We start from the raw sequence: 18,489 nt of genomic DNA, 5'->3' as shown, positions 1-18,489 counted from the left end.
AGGACTGCCACATCTAGCGAGTGCCCCATTTTGTGCACCAGATGAGTATGGACCCTACCTACCTATCCGGTACCTCATGCACTCATCAAGACATCGTCGACTATTGCCCTAGTCCAATGACTCTCCCCGAACTTTGTGGAGCTAGCCCCTGCTAGTCTACCCCCAAGTCCTCCATAACTCCACCAAGCGAGGTTGGCGCTGAAACTTTGCTAATTAATTGGCTAGGGCATACCCATAACTAGCACCAATGGTTGCAATGTGTAAGCTTGTTAGATCGTTCAAGGATTTGGTCCTTAATTGACTAGAGCGGAATTTCCACAAACCCATCTCTAGTGCTCGTGGAACCATTCCACCCTTACCATCTGTCCAGTCATACCTAGTCCCTTACTCCTTCCATCAAATACCCATACACACACTTTTGCAAAAATGCATGCACCAACCATTCTCCCAATGGCTCCCAGCTCGCAATTTCTCCAGGTGATAAATAGTATAACTCATGTGCGTGCAACATAGACTCTAAGCAAAGCTAAGCACAACTCTGATGAAGGTCAAAACTGAATGACCTTGTGACTCGTACTAGGGCAAATAATTCCAATTTAGTAAGAAGGGTTGTACTTGCCAACATCACAACGATAGGTAGCTATTCTATTCTACCCAGATAGTTGGCATAATAGTAAAGCATGCAAGTTCATATTTTTAAAAAAATAACTTTCGTAAACAAGTGCAATATGATCAATGTGATGACTTGCCTTGATCCACGCTATCCAATCTTGGGTCCTGATCCTCGATCGGCTCCTTGGTAGTTCCGAATTCTAATATCACAAATAAAATGCACACCCAATAAACATTCAAGCAATGAAATCAAACAATGGACAACTTCAAGGTTTATTAGGCGGGTTTCAATGTCGAGTTGTTGTTCGTCTTTTATTGCAGATTTTAGTTAGGCGTGCATAGCTTCTGCTTCCTAGTGAGGTGGCACATAGGTTTTAGTGGGTCGAATATCTCCGATAATCACTAATAGGTCGATTCGAAATATGGAAAATTGGGGTTTGCCTTTTAGCGGTGACTAGATTAAGTATTCACTTGTGCTACTATTTGATTTCTCAAAGAGAGAACCTAGATCCAATTATAATTAGGTAAATTCTACTAATTATCCAATTATGTGGTAGCTTCTAGAGTTATTGGTGAACCTTGGAGTGCATGTGTGACACTCCTCCTATTTTAGGACATTTATTTAATTAGCAGGTATGATCTCATTAATTATTTCAATTATATTACTATTCATATAATGAACATGCTTTAATTATCGTCTATACGAGTCAAACTATTGCACAATATACACTAAGGTTACTCTCATTGCCTAATTATGGTAAGGGTCTACATGTATTTATACCAGCAGATATAGACTATCCTATGGTATACAGTTAGGTCTTGTTTTGCAGAGCTCCAGCTCCAAAAATTCTTGGAGCTGGATATTCCTAGCTCTAGAAATTCTTAGAGCTGGAGTTGTATGTACATTAAGGATATTTAGATGAGCCATCTTTTTTCTATTTTAAACTAAAAACTTATAGTAAATCACTTTATTTTTACCTACAATCTCAAAATCTGATGTGGAGTTGAAAAGTGGAACTCTGCCAAACATGATCTTATATATACATGTTATACATGTATACATATATCTGATCGTATGGGTGTGTATGTATAGACCTATGTATCTATGGATTTGTGTAGGTATATGTACATGTGTGCACATATATGTATATGCTATCTATACCTAGGTCGTTGCTAATTACATTGTCTACTAAGCATCATGTTTACTTAACCGAATTCCTAGTTAAGTCTCCTTAATTAGCCTATAAAATTTGCTTCGGTTAGGTTGTCTAATTACCGTATAGGTGGGGACTAATTGTTGTCTAATTAATGCTAGCATAAATTCTAATTGAATTATTCTAAAAGTAACTACGGAAATTATGAAAGGTTATTGTGCACATGGCCAAAACTAGCTCTTTCTCTCCTGGTCGCTAACTCCTTTCTTTTATTTTTTTCTCATTTCTTTTTTCTTTCTCAAGCCAGCCAGGCACTTAGGCCTTGGCCCATCTCCTCCCTCTCTCGCTCGGGCCTGCTCCTCCCTCACGTATGGGTCGATCGGTCAGTCTGGGCCTTTGGCCCAACTTCCTCCCCCTTCTCCTCTCTTTCTCTCTCACTGGCCCACTCACTCTCGGTGGTGGCGACTAGGGTTTGTTGGCAGTGACGACTGGCGCTGGGAAGAGGGAAAAGGAGGCAACGATGTGATGGTTAGTTGGGGGAAAAAAGAAGATGGCCGGGCTCAACTTGGTCAGTGGTGGCGGTGGCTTGAGTCGGCGTGGATCCGACAACGATGATGTGGATCCAAGCGGCATTAGCTCTCTCTGGGTCCAGCTTGGCTCACACAGGCGGTGACGGCCTGGTCTGGGCAATAGTGCAAGAGGAGATGGAGGTGGCGGCATGGATCGGAATGACGGCGTGGGATGTGGTGTCGGTGCTAGTGAAGGAAGTGGTGGGCAACGAAGAGTGGGATGGTGAGCTCGGCTTCGATCGGCTCAGCTTTTATAGCCGCGCGAGAGGGAAACAACGCAAGGTGGCCACAGGGTGGCGAGGACAACAGTTATGGCGGTGGTGGTGTGGCTCCACTGGTGGAGAAGCGATCGCTCGAGCGGAATTCATGGCAGCATGAGCGCGATGATGGGATTCACGGTATTGTTCACTATTTACTATTCACTGGTCCTTTGATTTCTTTTTTTTAGTTTTAGGATGTTACAAACCTACCGCTTAAGAAAATCTCATCCTCGAGATTTAGAAGTCTTCCTTGAGGGGACGAGGGCACTCTCTCAAAATCGTCTATCGTTCCCGGGTAGCTTCAACTTCAATGTGCTCGTTTAACCTTATTGTTTGCTGTGCCGCCTAATTTACAGTACATACGTGGTCGAAAAATTTGCTCAACGTATGCAAGCGTGGAGATTGACATATTATTTAACTTAGGGTCTATTTGTTGTGGATTGTAAAAGCTGAATTGTGGTTACAATTTATAAGCTAAAACAAACAGCTAGATTGTGATAACAATCTGCAAGCTGAAAGAAATAGCTAGATAGTAAAAGGTGTATTATTATAATGCAGTCTTTAAATTATAATAATCTAACAATCCATCTTTTAGTAGCTTTTATAATTAACAATTTAACTTTTTATAATCGCTAGCTGAAAGAACAAATCTTTTAAGTTCCAGTGCTTCACGTGTGGCGATTATATATAAAACTGCGTATGCGATCCACGCTATGATGTAGATATGCGGTGTACCATTCACCGTGCATGCACACGTACCCATCAGGGCTAGTTAAGAATATTATTAGGACCTCAGTTAGATCGATGCTCATCATAATTGCCATTTCAAATCGATTTCGCCACAGGAGCATCATACCTGCATGCTTGTTGTCTCATAACATAATATTACATATGTTTTATACGCAACGACCAACTTGGGGACGTAGCTCATATGGTAGAGCGCTCGCTTCGCATGCGAGATTCCTCGCGTCTCCAATCATTTCGCCTTTTCTTTTTCCTGTACTTTTCCCCTTTAAGACGTGCAGTGGCCTCTTGCAGCCTGCGGATTTTGTTTTTTAGACGTGCAGCCTGCGGATTGTGAGCAGGGTGATCGGTCCAGCACTGCATTGTCAGCATACCCAAACCATACGGGACCAAGATCTTTTCGAGATTTTTTTAATAAAAAATTATAAATATATATCTACTTTGAAAAATTAGAAATCTAGAATCCTATCATCCATTCGAAAGACGGTCTCTTCCAACAGGCATTGTACAAGTCATTTTTTTTTTCTAAAATGTTTTAAAGAGCTAGATGATAGCATCATAAACACTACAAAATTTTTTCTAAATTTTTTCGTAACTATTTTGATAGTGTTTTGAATTTTGAGAGTATTGGAATTTAATATTTTTAAATTTTTTAAATTTATCGTCTGTTGGAAGGGTAACACTGTCGCCACTATACCCCTTCCAATGAGTGACATGGGTCTTAGATTTGCAATCATAACTATTTTGACAGTGTTTTGTATTTTCAAAACGGACATATATATTTACAATTATTTATTTAAAAATATAAAAATAAAAATTTCATCCTTTAGTAATCTCTGCCGCACTCCGCTGATTTTATTTTTATTTTTATATTTTTTTAGTTAAAATTTAAATAAATAGATTCCCGGCGAAAATATTTGCAAAAGTAGGCGCCCATCGTCCTCTCAGGGAGCTGCAGCCCTCGGACGGGTACGGGTGCTAACCACCCCCTGAGAGGGCGGTAGGCCTAACCGCCCCCTTAGAGGGTGGTTAGGTCTTCCCGCCTGGCCCCACAGGCTTACCGCCCCCTAAGGGGGCGGGTAGAGCTCCTTACCGCCCTCTCAGGGGGCGGTAAGGGCTCCTCCCGCCCGCCGCCCCGCGCCGGCCCCCCGCACCTTGGAGTCTATAAAAACCCCAAAAAATGAGAAAAAAACCATAAAATTCGGAAAAAAAGAAAAGTTGAGAAGAGAGAGGAGAATAGAGGAGAGGAGAGGGGAGGAAGAGAGATCAGCGAAGCCCTGCTGTATTTGGGCCGCGGATTTGAAAAAAAAATTCAGGTAAATCTTTTTATTCTTTTTATTGTTGTTAATTAGTGTAGTAGTAGTATATGACATAAATTTTAGATATTTATGATCTAGGGTTTAGAAAATTGTCAAATTTAGTTAGAAAATTGTTTGATAATAGTTCAATATAGAATATTATTTTTAGTTTATTATTTTTAATTTGTTACCTGTAGTATATAATTTTTAGTATATTATTTTCAGTATGTCATTTGTAGTATATAGTTTATAGTATATTACTTGTACATGTGGACGTATGAGTCAACAGTAGATGCTAATTTGCGAACCTAGGGTAGCATTTAAAAACTATTTTATCCGATAATCAGAAATATAGTTTGTTATCTTAACATGTGTTATGGTTACGGGTGTTTCCAGGAATGACAGATAAATTAATTTTTCAGATATATTATGGTGAGGGTGAAATTATGTACGGTCTCAACGATGTAGATCTCTCTGGATTTCATCATGTTATGAAGGGCTTAGTAAGGCTAATGAGAGGACTATTGTGAGTGTGTGCAAATGGCTCATTTGGTTTTTCCAACTGGATCCGCAGCAATATGAGCTGAAGTTGAAAGCTATTCTGAGCCGTGCTAGTCATGGATACTTTGGTGAGCTTGTTCCCATCGAAGCCACATCAACTTGGAGGCAGTATGTAGATATATGCTGTGAACGTGGCCTGCCGCTTGTTTTATTAGCTGAGGCATACCTGAAAGATCGAAATGAGGTGAACTCTGCATAAGCAGAAGCAGGACCAAGTGAGGCAGTGGAAGATGAGTCAGAGGCGGCTAATGTAGGGTCCAGAGAGGAGGTTGGTGATGTTCCAGAGCTGCAGCCGATGGGTGTAGCTGATGAAGGGGAGCACATCCCTAGCATCATTGAAGATATGGATTTGGAGGATGAATAGTTGGAGGAAGGCCTTATCGATGGGGATTCTTCTGATGAGGAGGGTAATGCTGCAGTTCCTGCAGAGTGGCGGGATCAAGAATTTTCGAAGTTGGTGGTTAGCGAGGCTGACCAGACACCGTGGCAATACCATGAGAATGAGGTGTCACAGGGTGCTATGTACCCTACAAAAGAGGCAGTTATTGATGCAGTGAAATTCTGGTCGTTGTCTCTTCGTCGGCAATTTAAGGTTGTTAAATCAAGTAAAAGAGAGTACGATGTGAAGTGCTTGGTTCCTCAGTGCCCTTGGCGGGTGCACGCATTCAGAGGGAAATGGGCAGACTACTGGCAATGCTCAATAGTTAAGGAACATAATTGTCATATTGAGGAAATAGAGTTCGCCCACCGGAACTTGTCTTCTGCTTTCATTGCAAATGTTATGTACGGAGAGATTGTGGACAACCTAAGGTATGAGCCACGATCAATAATTCGTGCTATTGAGCAAAGGTTCCAGTATACAATAAATTATGCGAAGGCATGGAGGGCGAAACAAAAGACTATTGAGATGAGGTTCGGTATATATGAAGATTCATATCACAATCTACCTTGTCAATTAGCCACAATTTGTGCAAGAAATCCAGGCAGCTACTATGATATCAAGCATTACCCCTCTACTGATGTGGAGTACAGCGGAAAAAGAGTGTTGCAGCGTGCTTTCTTTGCATTCGGTGCAACTATCAAAACATTTAGATATTGCCGACCCATCATATGCCTAGATGGAACATTCCTAACTGGGAAGTACAAAGGGCCGGAGACACATACGTTCCACCTACTGTGCGGAGAGATGACCCCGACCCTGCAGGACGTCTCCTACCTCTTAGGCCTTCCTTGCGCGGGAGCTGCGGTTGGGGTGATCGATATGCAGGCTGACTGGATGGACGACATGCATCAGCGATTTGGGCCGGTGGAGTGAAAGGCGGATGCACCCCCCTACGTGCCTGAGTTCTTATCCGATGCACGAGGGCCAACGAAGAAGTGGATCCTATAGTTCTAGGTACGAGAACATGCAACCTATCGATTACTAACAAATTATGTCATAATTATTCTTTCTGACACCAGTCATATATGCAGTGGGCGTACATCCACCCACAAGCCAACGCATACGCGGTCTCAAGATATTTGGAGGCCTACCTCCTTTGGTTGTTTGGGTGGGTGATGTTCACTAGTGGCCAAGGCCACCTTGTTACGAGGACCCTTGTGCCGTACGCCCGGTCCATAGCGGACGCTGATGCAGAGGATGTACCGCAGTTCAGCTGGGCATCAGCTATTCTTGCTGTGACGTATCGGGCGCTCTGCGACGCATGCACGAAGAAGGAGGCGCTAGCCACTTTTGCCGGGTGTCCACTTCTTCTTCAGCTATGGTCGTACGAGCATTTCGCCATAGGCAGGCCGGTGGTGGATCACTCCCCGTACCCAGAGGAGTGGTACGGCGAGATGGACGAGGACGCGCCGACAATGGTCTCGCTGTGGTGTCGTCGACGGGTACATAATTTACATTAACAGTTTCGTTCGTACTATGTTACTCTCTAAATATCTGTATTGATGTTTGTCACTCAGCCACACTGGGTCCACGAGCAGCCTCGCAGTGCGTACGAGCATTTTCGTACCCAGTTTGACAAGCTACGTCCTAACGATGTGGTATGGGAGCCATACAACGCTCGGTCCGTGCATACACGTGCAGGGTTGGGATTGTCACCCTTGTGCACCCGCGACGAGGAGTACTGGCTCACCAAGGCGCCCCTTGTCTTCGACATCTATGTCGAAGAGTACTCACCGCAGCGCGTCATGCGGCAGTTTGGCCGTCACCAGGCATTCCCGCTCGTCCCCATCCGTACAGTCCCCTTGCACGTCCACAGGTACATTTGAAAATTTTTAGTTTGAGCAACCTTCGTTTCAGTTCGATTTACATTTACCGTGCTTTGAATGCATGTACACGCGGAAAGGCCAGCCAGCTGGCTACCTCTGGGCGGACCGCTTGGCCCCTTACGTGGCAACATGGGCCCAAGCGCTACAGGACGTCGTTGATGAGGCGCGTCCCCACACGGAGGGAAACTTCAGGCAGTACCTACGGTGGTACGTACCTCGTACGCGGACTCGTGTCACCTACACCCCTGAGGATGTCCGGGGCCACGTCGCATCGATAACGGAGACATACCCGGTGCATTGGGACGAGGACGCCGCTTTAGCAGTAAGTCACTTTTTGAAGTCCGTACTCCATATTGAATGAACATAACCGTATACTTTAATTGTTCACTTTTGTTCGTATCCGCAGACAGATATCATTTATGATGTAAATAGGGATGCAGCTGCTGCCATGGACCGCGTCCGGCAAGGGTATCACCTAAGTGCGTCAGATGTTGCGAGCTTCATTAGACGGGTTTTCGACAAGATGACGCGCGCCCTGAAGCTCACCTCCTGCCGATCTACCACAGATGTAGCAGGGCCGCCTCCCAGGACGAGTGGTGTACACGCCGAGTCGTCTCGGCCGTCAGACGTGCACCGATGTTCTTCAGTGTCGGCACCCACACGACCCCTTCTATCACGTCTTGGAGGGTCCGAGCAACATGGTACGAATTATACTTTTGAATAATATTGATCAATATCATTTACTTATTGTTATTAAACATTCATTAGGTTCGTCTGCACAAGTCTCGACGCAGCCTCGCAGATTGAGCTCTGTACGTCCACAGTCAGGTACTCCGGGAACCCTTCTTCCTAATTTCTAGTACTTTCAGCAAAATAAGTTAGAACTGTGCTCAGGTTACTTCGGTGACGAGGCCGGTCCGTCTTCGGCGGCCCCACACCCTACCCCCCCCCCCCCCGCAATGTACTACGGCACGTCAGCGTGGCCTTCTTCTGCTGCACCGTTGTACCACACAGGTACAATTATACATTTTTACTACTACTTTCAATACCATACCTGTCGTATCTAACGTGATTATTTGTTCACAGGCCCCTCCAGCCAGTACACATGGACGCCTGCCGAGCCTTCATAGTCCTCCTACCCTAGTCAGGAGGATGAGGCTGGCCCCGACACCACATACGACATCGTCCGTGACTTCTTCGGGGGTACACCTGACTACGACGTCCTTCAGCGGTCCCAGGTTTCTAGTGCACCGTTTCGGACCCAGCCCACGCATGACGAGCCCTCGACACAGGTGGTCCCTACTAGGCCTACCAGACACGTCGGCCCACCTGACCCCCTCACCTACTCCAGGGGTCACGTGAGGGTTAACCAGCGGTATTGGGACCACGATGGGGCGCACAGACGACGGCAACGAGGGAGGCATGAGTAGCATTTTACATTTTTTTAACTAACATATGCATATTCGCTTCGTGATGTGCTCATATGTATTAAGACATGTTCACTTTGTATGGTCGACTTAGCATTTCGTAAATGCATTTCATATTCAGACACGTTCACTTTGTATGGTCGACTTACCATTTCGTAAATGCATAGTCATATTCCGACACGTTCACTTTGTATGGTCGACTTAGCATTTCGTAAATGCAATTCATATTCAAACACGTTCAATGAACAAGTGACCACACCACTAAACTTAACCATGACTTGACAACACATGCCTCCTGCCGCAGGCTTTAAATAAGATGTGACAACACTACGCAGCTTTTTCAAATAAGTAAATGACAACACGGGTACCAATAAACGTGGAATCTCTGACCATGGGCAACGACAAAACTTTCCCATTCTTCAAGATGGAATCTGATGCTCCTCCCGCCAGCTACGCCCATGCCATCACTCCTTTCTTTAAGAGCGAATCCAATGCTCCTGCCTTCCCGAACTATAAATAGCCAAACCTCCTCACGGAGAAGCATCGCTCATTTCTCATATCTCTCAAGTGCAATGTCTTCCTCAGCTCCATCGAGCCCACCAAAGAAACATTGGGGGACTACCGTACCTGAAGGTCTCGAACCACTAATGTGCTTCTGTGGTGACATTTGTAAGCTCCGCGAGTCGCAGGACATCTCATACACCTATGGACTACGTTTCTTCATGTGTGCCAACTACGAGTATGACAAGCCTCGCCATGCAACAACTAGTTATCGACCGGTACGGTAACAGATATCCACCTCACCTCTTCCGATTACGCACCCTCTTTTACTAACCGCTCATCTTGTTCCATTTGTTCAGTCCCCTCCATCGCTCTGTGATTTTATTCAGTGGCTCGACAATGAGCAAAATGACTCACAGAAGCTATGGGTCGACATGAACATGAGGTGGAGAAGGGAAGCGTACGCACGTCGGGAGTACGAGTAACAACAAGAGGAACTTCGTCTCAAGCGGGAGGAAGAAGAGCGCATGAGGAAGGCGGCGCACGACCGTACCGTGGCTCAGGCTCGAGAGGCTGAGAGGGAAAGGAAGCGGGAGAGAGCCCGCAGTGCTAAAGCGGCAGGTCCCAATGCCCTCTGAAAGGGAAAGTATTCTAGATGCACACAGTAGAGAGTACCTAATATAACCCGACATACTTTCCTTCCCTAAGGCATGTTATGATTAGGATCGGCGCACTAATAAGTAGGTCTTAGTGCGAATCGTACATGCCACCTTTGTTTCATCATCGTGTCGTCGCGGTTACAGTGTATTGTAATATTTTCACCATGTGTTCAATACTATGTTTATCCTCGTTCGCACCCCATGCCCACGTAAAATGCTGCAACTACTAATTACTGATTTTTTCCTCCCGTTATTACATAACCTACTCCAAATTTAATTTCTTAATTTCCTTACACCCCTTCTTTTTTTTCTTCAATTACAAAAATAATACATTTTTATAGGATAAAATAGAAAAAAATTAATTTTACATGAAAAAAACCCTTAACCGCCCTCTCCCTCTGAGAGGGCGGCTAGGGGCTAACCGCCCCCCCAGGGCCTAACCGCCCCCTAAGAGGGCGGCTACCCCCTCTTGCCGCCCTCTAAGGGGGCGGTTAGGCCTACCGTCCTCTCAGGGAGCGGTTAGCACCCGTACCCACCCTCCCAGAGGGCTGTGCGCCTACTTTTGCAAATATTTTCGCCGGGAATCTATTTATTTAAATTTTAACTAAAAAAATATAAAAATAAAAAAACTCCACTCCGCTGGCCGAAGCCCAATTTGAGCAAATTGGGCTTTCAACCACTGCGGCTCAGCCCAGTACGAGCAATCACCTTCTCTTCGTCCCGCACACCCGTGGTCCGGCGAAACTCCTATGCCCAACGCAACGCAGCCGTCGCTCGATTGCCTTCTCCTCCTCCGGCAAGCGCCGCTGACCCACCCCGAATTCTCAGGAGCATCCTGCTTGCCTCTGCTTCCACCGCGTTTACTTCTGGGTTTCTCTGCGGATCCATCCAGGCATGCTGTCGAGGATCTCCGGCGTCGGCCTCCGGGCCCTGAGCCAGGCGGCGAGACGAGGTAGGTGATCTCTCACCAGATACGGCGTGGTTCAGCTTATGCTAATCAAGACCCCGCACGCTCTGGATCCGTATTTTGAGTCTGGATCGTATGGATGCAGAGAGGGTATCGAGTTTCGAGTAGGGTGCGCGCGGATAGCCTGGGCCCTGGGGCTTAATTTGTCAGCAAGCATATACGGCGAACTTGTACGCTGTTGCTTGGTTTGGTTGAGCAACTAAGCCTGGCTCTGTTAGCTGTAACACGGAGAGTTTCCGCACTTGGTATTTTTCGTGGAATAGATGTTAGTCATAGCGGGGAACTGGGGAGATTTCCAATGGTAGAGTGCCTGCTGATTCATTGTCGAGAGAGTTGGTGCGGCATCTCATTGCTTGCTCTTGCTCTCTTCTTCAGTTGTAAACCATGTACCTAAATTTACGTGTCGAACTGGCAATGTTCGAGCAGCTGATTTTTTATGTAGTTCATAGTGTTTTAGCTATTTTACTAAGTAGCAGCTTTGGTTTGTTGGATCCGCAATAAGATCCAGTGCCTGATAACTGCGATGCACTTCACAGCAGTTGAGTCTGTGTACATCTGGACTCTGTGCTATGCTATGTTAAATAGTCTTCATGTCCCTTTTGATTTCGCAAGCAATGCTTCAAGTAAATTTCAGGGGAATGTTTCTTTCAGATTGGTACGTGTTTTACACTGGCATGTTTGACAGCTTGTTTTAACCACATTTTCTCCATGTGATATGCCTAAATTCTTCTGAACCTTACATATCAGGTCAAAATCCAGTTACTACAAGGAGCCACGAAGTAGAATCCATTAGCTCTTGTACTATCCGTGTGGTTAGTTGTCTTTCAGCTCTTGATCTTCTTTTCATGTTATAGAGATTGTACCTCATGTTGCAATATGAAATTCACTTCTTTTGGAAGCTTTCCTACCTTTCGTTCCTAGTGGCTGTGGATTTATGAAATTGCGTACATTTGTTGCCAACATATTCTAGATATATTCGATGGCATCTGCAGTTTGTGCTAACTGGATTTCCAAACTCTTGTATATGTTTTTTCATAACAAACATTATATATTCCTTGGCAGATTTAGGTTCTATTGCATGTCCTTAACTTTTTACATTTTCTAACTATTGAGTTTGCATTGCAAATATGACCTACGTCGGCTGTCTACTGCAAATAATTTTGTTTACTAGGGAATAACAAATGGAAATGCTTTCAGGGGAGGAATTTCTTCTGCTCTGCCACAAATGGTACAGCCAGTGACAGTAACAAGGAACCGGAAGCTAAGTGAGTTTTTTCACTGTCCCTGCATGACCAATGAGATGCTGCTGTTGATTTACTATAATTTTGTTGCTTATAAGCCCAGTGTCCTTAGTTGTGCGTATTAGCTTGCCTTTTTTTAAAGGAAAAACTTTGATTATCCACTGATTTCAATATCCACATCTGCTCCATTAAGGTTGTTTAATGCCTATCCACTAGGACTATTACAATTACATTTCGGATGATGATCGAGCCAACGGAAGTAACCACTATAAATCTAGGGTACAATTGTACAAAAACGAACAAATGGGATCACTTTTTCTGCTATGTTGGCTAGCAATTACCAATGTCATTGGTATTACTAGCAATGCTGTGAGTTAGGAGTCAGGTTGTAGGCAAACTTTGCATACTCGCACCTGAATGCTGTCTTTTTCCGTTGAATTTCTTTCATAAAATTCCCAATCAGTTGGCATCACATTGCTGCTTGCTTGGACATCTTTATATTTAATAATGCTCCCATGGACATCTTTATATCTTATTCATAGTGCCTCTTTATGCACATCAGATTTTCGTTTGCTAACTGGGTAGAGACACCTGATTAGAGAAACAAAAAAAGTAGAGGGTCAAGCTTATACAAAATTCAGGACATGAGCTTAATTCAGTAAAAATGTGTCATATAGGTGATTCATTGGACAAAATTTAAGGAGATGGACTTAATTGAATAAAAATAAATAACAAAGAGACCTCTAGCCGCAATTCCCACTTCAAAATTGATTGTCAAAATCTTTGGCAACTACATGATTAGGCATTTCTCCACCTATAAGCGTCTGCTGGAGTGACTCCGTAAATTTCCCCGTTCATATGTTGCCATTGGACATGGCATGCTTGTTGACCCCTCTATGCTTGTGATTTTTAAATCCACTGCCGGCTTAAAAGTTTGCTTGCCATTTGTATGCTATGCAGTTATGGTTACAGTAGCTGGCCTGTTCCGATTACTAACTTCCCTAAAGCATTTTAAGGCAAACCCCTGGACTGTCCATTACACACATTGTCGATGCGAGTGTAGTCAATCCTCACTGACTGTTGACAGTCACTGCATGTAGGTGTAGTTTGTGAGTATACTTGATCCCTTCGAACACCACCAGGCAGCCCTCTGTCTGTGCCTATTCCTTAAGTACATGGAATTTATCCCTCTGGTGATACTAGACTGAATCTTTTGTGCCTGGGTAACACAATATATGTGAATTGCTTAGGTATCAAGATTTTCAAGAAAAGTTCCTGGTAGTTTTACCAGTCTGTGTAAGGCATTCACTCAAAATCTATTGATTTCACATTGCTTATTAATTAATCTTTTACTGTTGCCATCATTTTGTTTTTAAGTATGAGGTATGAAATTTATTACATGTCCTGCCGACTAATTAGGAACATAAACTCAAAGGGCAGGATTTGTTACCCTCTTCTCTTGTATTGTTTTTATTTTTTTCTATCTGATGACTCACACATGCTTTTGAGTTATAAAATTAATTCATACTTATCTGCTATTTGAATAGCGAGATTCTTGAAAGGCGCCTTTGCGCTTTAGTACCAATGACCAGAATTTACTTTGCAGAATATCTGTTACTTTTGTTGATAAGGATGGTGAGGAAAAGCTTGTTAAAGTTCCCATTGGAATGTCAATGCTAGAGGCTGCTCATGAGAATGACATAGAACTTGAAGGTCCTTCACAATGCTGCTTTTAAAAGTTTCATTCATTTTTTCTTAGTTATAGTGCATATTGTGGTTGCTTACATGCTTCATGTGTATCCTTATACATAATATCACTTGTAGATGTTAGTTATAGGAGCCTTTTTCTGTCAAATTCTGCTTTAGATACCTTAGCATGCTAGCTTGTCATTCTGTTATTATACACTCTTTGATTGATCAACCTGTTAACATATTGTTTAAATTCTGTAAATCCTTTTCTTGTCGGCTTACAGACAAAAAAGTAGATTCCTAATTGTATGTGTGATTTAATCTGAATTGCCTGTTGTTTTGTCGCATTTACCAGGAGCATGTGAGGGCTCTCTTGCGTGTTCAACATGCCATGTGATTGTAACGGTATGCCAATATATATGCAATTGTTCTTAAGTCTTTAATGGGTTGAGAGAGTTTAAAGTGTAGTTTGATATGAAAACTCTATTCAGGATGTAAACTACTACAACAAATTGGAAGATCCTGTGGATGAAGAAAATGATATGCTGGACCTTGCTTTTGGGCTTACGGAGAAGTATGTGTATTTTCTTTCTGAATCATACAATTTTCTTTCTGAATCATACAAAACTTATTGTTTTGATTGAACTAATTCTATCCCTTTTTCAGATCTCGCCTTGGTTGCCAAGTAATTGCAAGCCCTGAGCTTGATGGCATGCGCTTGGCACTGCCAGTAGCAACCAGAAATTTTGCTGTTGATGGGTATGTTGTGAAATCACACTGACTACAGCCCTAAGATCATGAAAGTCACATGGATACCCGCTCAGTTTAACAGAATATGAGATACATTGTTTGTTATGTTCATCTTGCCATAGCTTCAATTTCGAATTTCCCCATTAATCTGGTTCCTTCTCTAATTTTGGTGAGATGGAAAATCTGGCAGCTTGCTTTGTCAAATGATATTGTAAAATTTATTAGTAAATGCATTGGTTATTTACTATTTTAGTAACTTGAGCTTGAGCTGGCAGAAGTCACACATTAATGATTGTAGTGTTTATCATACCGAAACTTCAAATGCTTGAAAATATCAACTTTTGTTGCGTACAAGTTATGCTGTTGTCATGCGATGGCAAAACCACACTGGGAGGCAGCTATAGGGTTAAGAAGTGTGCATATTAGCTATGTATTTCTTTACAAAAAGAATGTCTTGTTATCCATTATCCACGAAATCCTGGAAAGATATATGACTTATTCATTCTTATATTGAATTTCTAAACCCCTTTCTGTTGAACATCCAATTATAGGATAAGTGCAATATTTCATTGAGTGGTGTGGCGATCTCATAGAAATGTGTCTCGCAATTTTAAGTGACTACAACACTTTCTATGGTTTTCAATAAGTGATACAGACAGACCTGGAGATGAATTATTTTACTAACTCAATTTATGTGAGTTGTATACATGTGACAAGAGCTCTTACTAACTAAAACTGTTATCTGTTGTACTTCCCTACGAACCACTAACAAGATGGGTGCTTCTGTTCATTGTGTTGTCTTTTCTGCAAAATCAATGGCGCTTTGTATGGACCTTAGGTGCCTTGGAAAATCTTGTACTACTAAAACGTGGCTCATAGAAGTGCATATGTGGAAATGTTGCTTTCACTATAGACATGCCTGTATGCGAAGAAAGTATCCTCCTGAAGCTGGCACATTCGTCGGTTGCTATTTGCGATCGTTATTGAACCAAAGATCACATCTGAATAAACAAATGCTATATCCAAGTTTAGTTCTCTAGTACTTGAGAATCATGGCAGCCACATCTGGAGGCCCTAGTGACAAGGGTTGCTCCCTGTCGTTGTTTTCGGTCAGGAAAATATTAACTCTGAGTTGTCTCTTCTATAAGTGATACTATTTTCTACATGCTGTCATTTAAGCTATCACCTACCAACCGAAGTCTCTCTCTTGATGCAAATTGTTGGTGTCATATTTTGCATCTCTTTGGCTGCTTTTGTACCCTCCCTTTAATCTTTCAGAATTATTATGTCCTATGGTCAGCGTTTGCAATGTTGACATCCCAAGATTTCGCCTTTCATCTGAATATTGGTTATGGTGGCATGACCATTACTGTAGCTGATAGCATCCCTATTGTGGATGTGGGCAATTGGGCATGCTTGCTTTTTTATGTATGCACGAGTCGATTTCAATGGTGCTGTTATGTACTTCAATTGGTTTTTACTGCAACAGTTGTCTCGACCAGCTGCTATTCAGGCACGGGATATGTCAATCTCATCTAGAAGCAAATCTTTGTACAAAATGTTTAGGTTTGGGGGCTTCAGTGAGTCACAAGGTTTCTATGAATTTTGTTCATTTGCACAACCATTTGTATTTTTTTTCTGATTTTTTCTTGATATTGGATTTGTTAACCTATCTCGAGTATTTCTGCTGCTGGTGGAGCTCAGGTTCTGAGCGGAACTAACCATGCTGCTTCCTCATGATCGTGAATCCAGGCATTCGTACAAGAACAAATTTTATTCCTTGCTAGTTCTGTTCAAAGTTCAAACATTTTGTACTGTTGAAAATTTTGGTTTTTTTTTTAAACTTCTGTTGCATGCTCCTATGGGTTGGTTCCATGATTCCTGCTTCATAGCGTTAAAAAGTTAGTCAGGGACAGGAGAACTACCGTTGTATATACTTTCGCATAGACTGCAACGTCAGTTCACTTTCACTATAATGTGATTTGAGAAATACTCTCTGGACACGTTGCGTCATTACGTTTAGGTGAAGAGTTACTATCAGTCTGATTTGCCAGTTACGGTGGCCGGCAAGAGATGCCGATACAGTGGCAGTGACATGGCAAGACGGGTACTGATGAGAGAAAAAAAGTTTCAAAAGTTTATTTTGTGGATACTCCTGGGACTACGTCGCACGGTATGATAAGAAGAGGTGTCACATGAAGTCCTTTACTCAAAGCAAATGTACTGAAGATTCATTGCTATATAACTGAAAATCTTTTATTTTCTTGCAACGTGTCGATCGGCTATTGCCATTCAAACCTGTTGCATTGCATCTGGTTGCACACTCGCATCCGTCACCAGTTTGCTGACTGATGAGTCCTGTGTTAGGATGGTCCTTGAAGAGTTGAACGGTCATAGGCTAAGAATGTTTGGCTAAACACCAACTAGGGTACTGCACGGCTGTTCATTCAGCAGCAACATCCGAAACATCACTTGCTGTTCATGCACATCAAGGGAACTTCTTGGGGGTTCCATTCGTCAGATGTAACTGTTGACGGTCCAGATCAATGGTACCATCAGATAGGTAAAAAAAAAGAAGAAATATGCTTCCCTGTTGTTCCAATTCCATAGGTGCAAGGCATTGAAATTTTGGTTGAAAGGACGCATGGCTTATGATTTATCAATGATGGCGTCATCTTTGTGCGGTTATCCTTAAGCATATTTATCGTTGCGTTTTGGAATCTTAATCCGTTGTTCCCTTTGAAATCACGCGAAAACTAAAGGTCACCATGCCGTCGCAGTCCATAGCTGTCGGCCCTGGAAGTCCTGTTTATTGTTCTTTTTTCCTGGTTTGCTTTAATTATCTTTTGCAGTCGATTACCTACCACGAGTCTGTGAAAGAGAACTGTTCTACCCATTGCACGTTTACCATGTCTATCGATTTCGTTAGTTCGTTTTTCATTGTGATAATGCATTTTGAACGTGCACCACGCTCACGCCCCAGCTCCCGACACCAGTACACCATACACATGAGGTGCAACATCCACTACACACTAAAGTTTTTGTGGAGATTCTAGGACCTTATATAGTGTTGACACATGCTTTACCACTGAATATATACGTGTATGTATTTAATTCTGCACTTGTGTCGATCCTAGGAATTGAACCTGGTTTGGTACGTTGCACTCACCACCAGACCACTTTCTTCACCACTCCAACGGATTCACCGTCTCGGCACATAAACAATGACCGTATCAGCAGGACACGAAAGCAAGTAGGGCTGAGCCGCCAGGTCACTACGTGAGCCGTGGTTGGTAAACGTTCCAGTCATCACGGCATAATTTATATCGTTCCAATGCCATTCATTGTTCGATCGATCGGCTAGTCAGCAGCTGCCTTTATCTGATACTGATTGTTCAAGTTGTATTCGATCGTACGGCGTTAATTAACCTTGTAATTTAATGGGCCCTTGGGATCGATTAGTTCTAAAACATGTATTTCTACCACTACAATCACGATGTGAGCAGTCCTTCCAAAACCACTAAGTACAGCTCTCTCTTATTCTTCTCCTCATCTTTCTCTTCTTTTTTTTTTTTCTCTTCTTCCTCATTCATACGTAAAAATTGAGAGGAGGGGAGAGGACTTGGACTCCAGGTGCGCCCGGGGTAATGGCTCCATGCGCCGTGGCTACTCGCATGCAGTTACAAACTCTCCCTGTTCCAATTTGTCGAGTGAGCCATCTTTTCAGCAGCCTAGCTACGTGTGTGAATCTCCTTTTCGTTCATGTGAAGAGATCGAGTTCACGATCTG

The 18,489-nt window shown here is 43.1% G+C and overlaps 1 protein-coding gene across 1 annotated transcript; it reads left to right on the top strand.

Moving 5' to 3' along the window:
* Positions 1-10,739: 10,739 nt before the first annotated feature.
* On the top strand, positions 10,740-14,967 carry LOC133901946 (uncharacterized). The gene is made up of 7 exons (XM_062343501.1): positions 10,740-11,005; positions 11,768-11,832; positions 12,218-12,285; positions 13,868-13,974; positions 14,306-14,355; positions 14,442-14,524; positions 14,617-14,967. The coding sequence occupies exons 1-7, from the start codon at positions 10,948-10,950 to the stop codon at positions 14,729-14,731; spliced, it is 546 nt and encodes a 181-aa protein (XP_062199485.1). The 5' UTR covers positions 10,740-10,947; the 3' UTR covers positions 14,732-14,967.
* The last annotated feature ends 3,522 nt before the right edge of the window (positions 14,968-18,489 follow it).

This window comes from Phragmites australis, chromosome 20, assembly GCF_958298935.1.
Source record: "Phragmites australis chromosome 20, lpPhrAust1.1, whole genome shotgun sequence".
Lineage (NCBI taxonomy): Eukaryota > Viridiplantae > Streptophyta > Magnoliopsida > Poales > Poaceae > Phragmites > Phragmites australis.
Note: the sequence above shows the minus strand (reverse complement) of the source record. Positions and strands in the feature narration are given on the sequence as shown.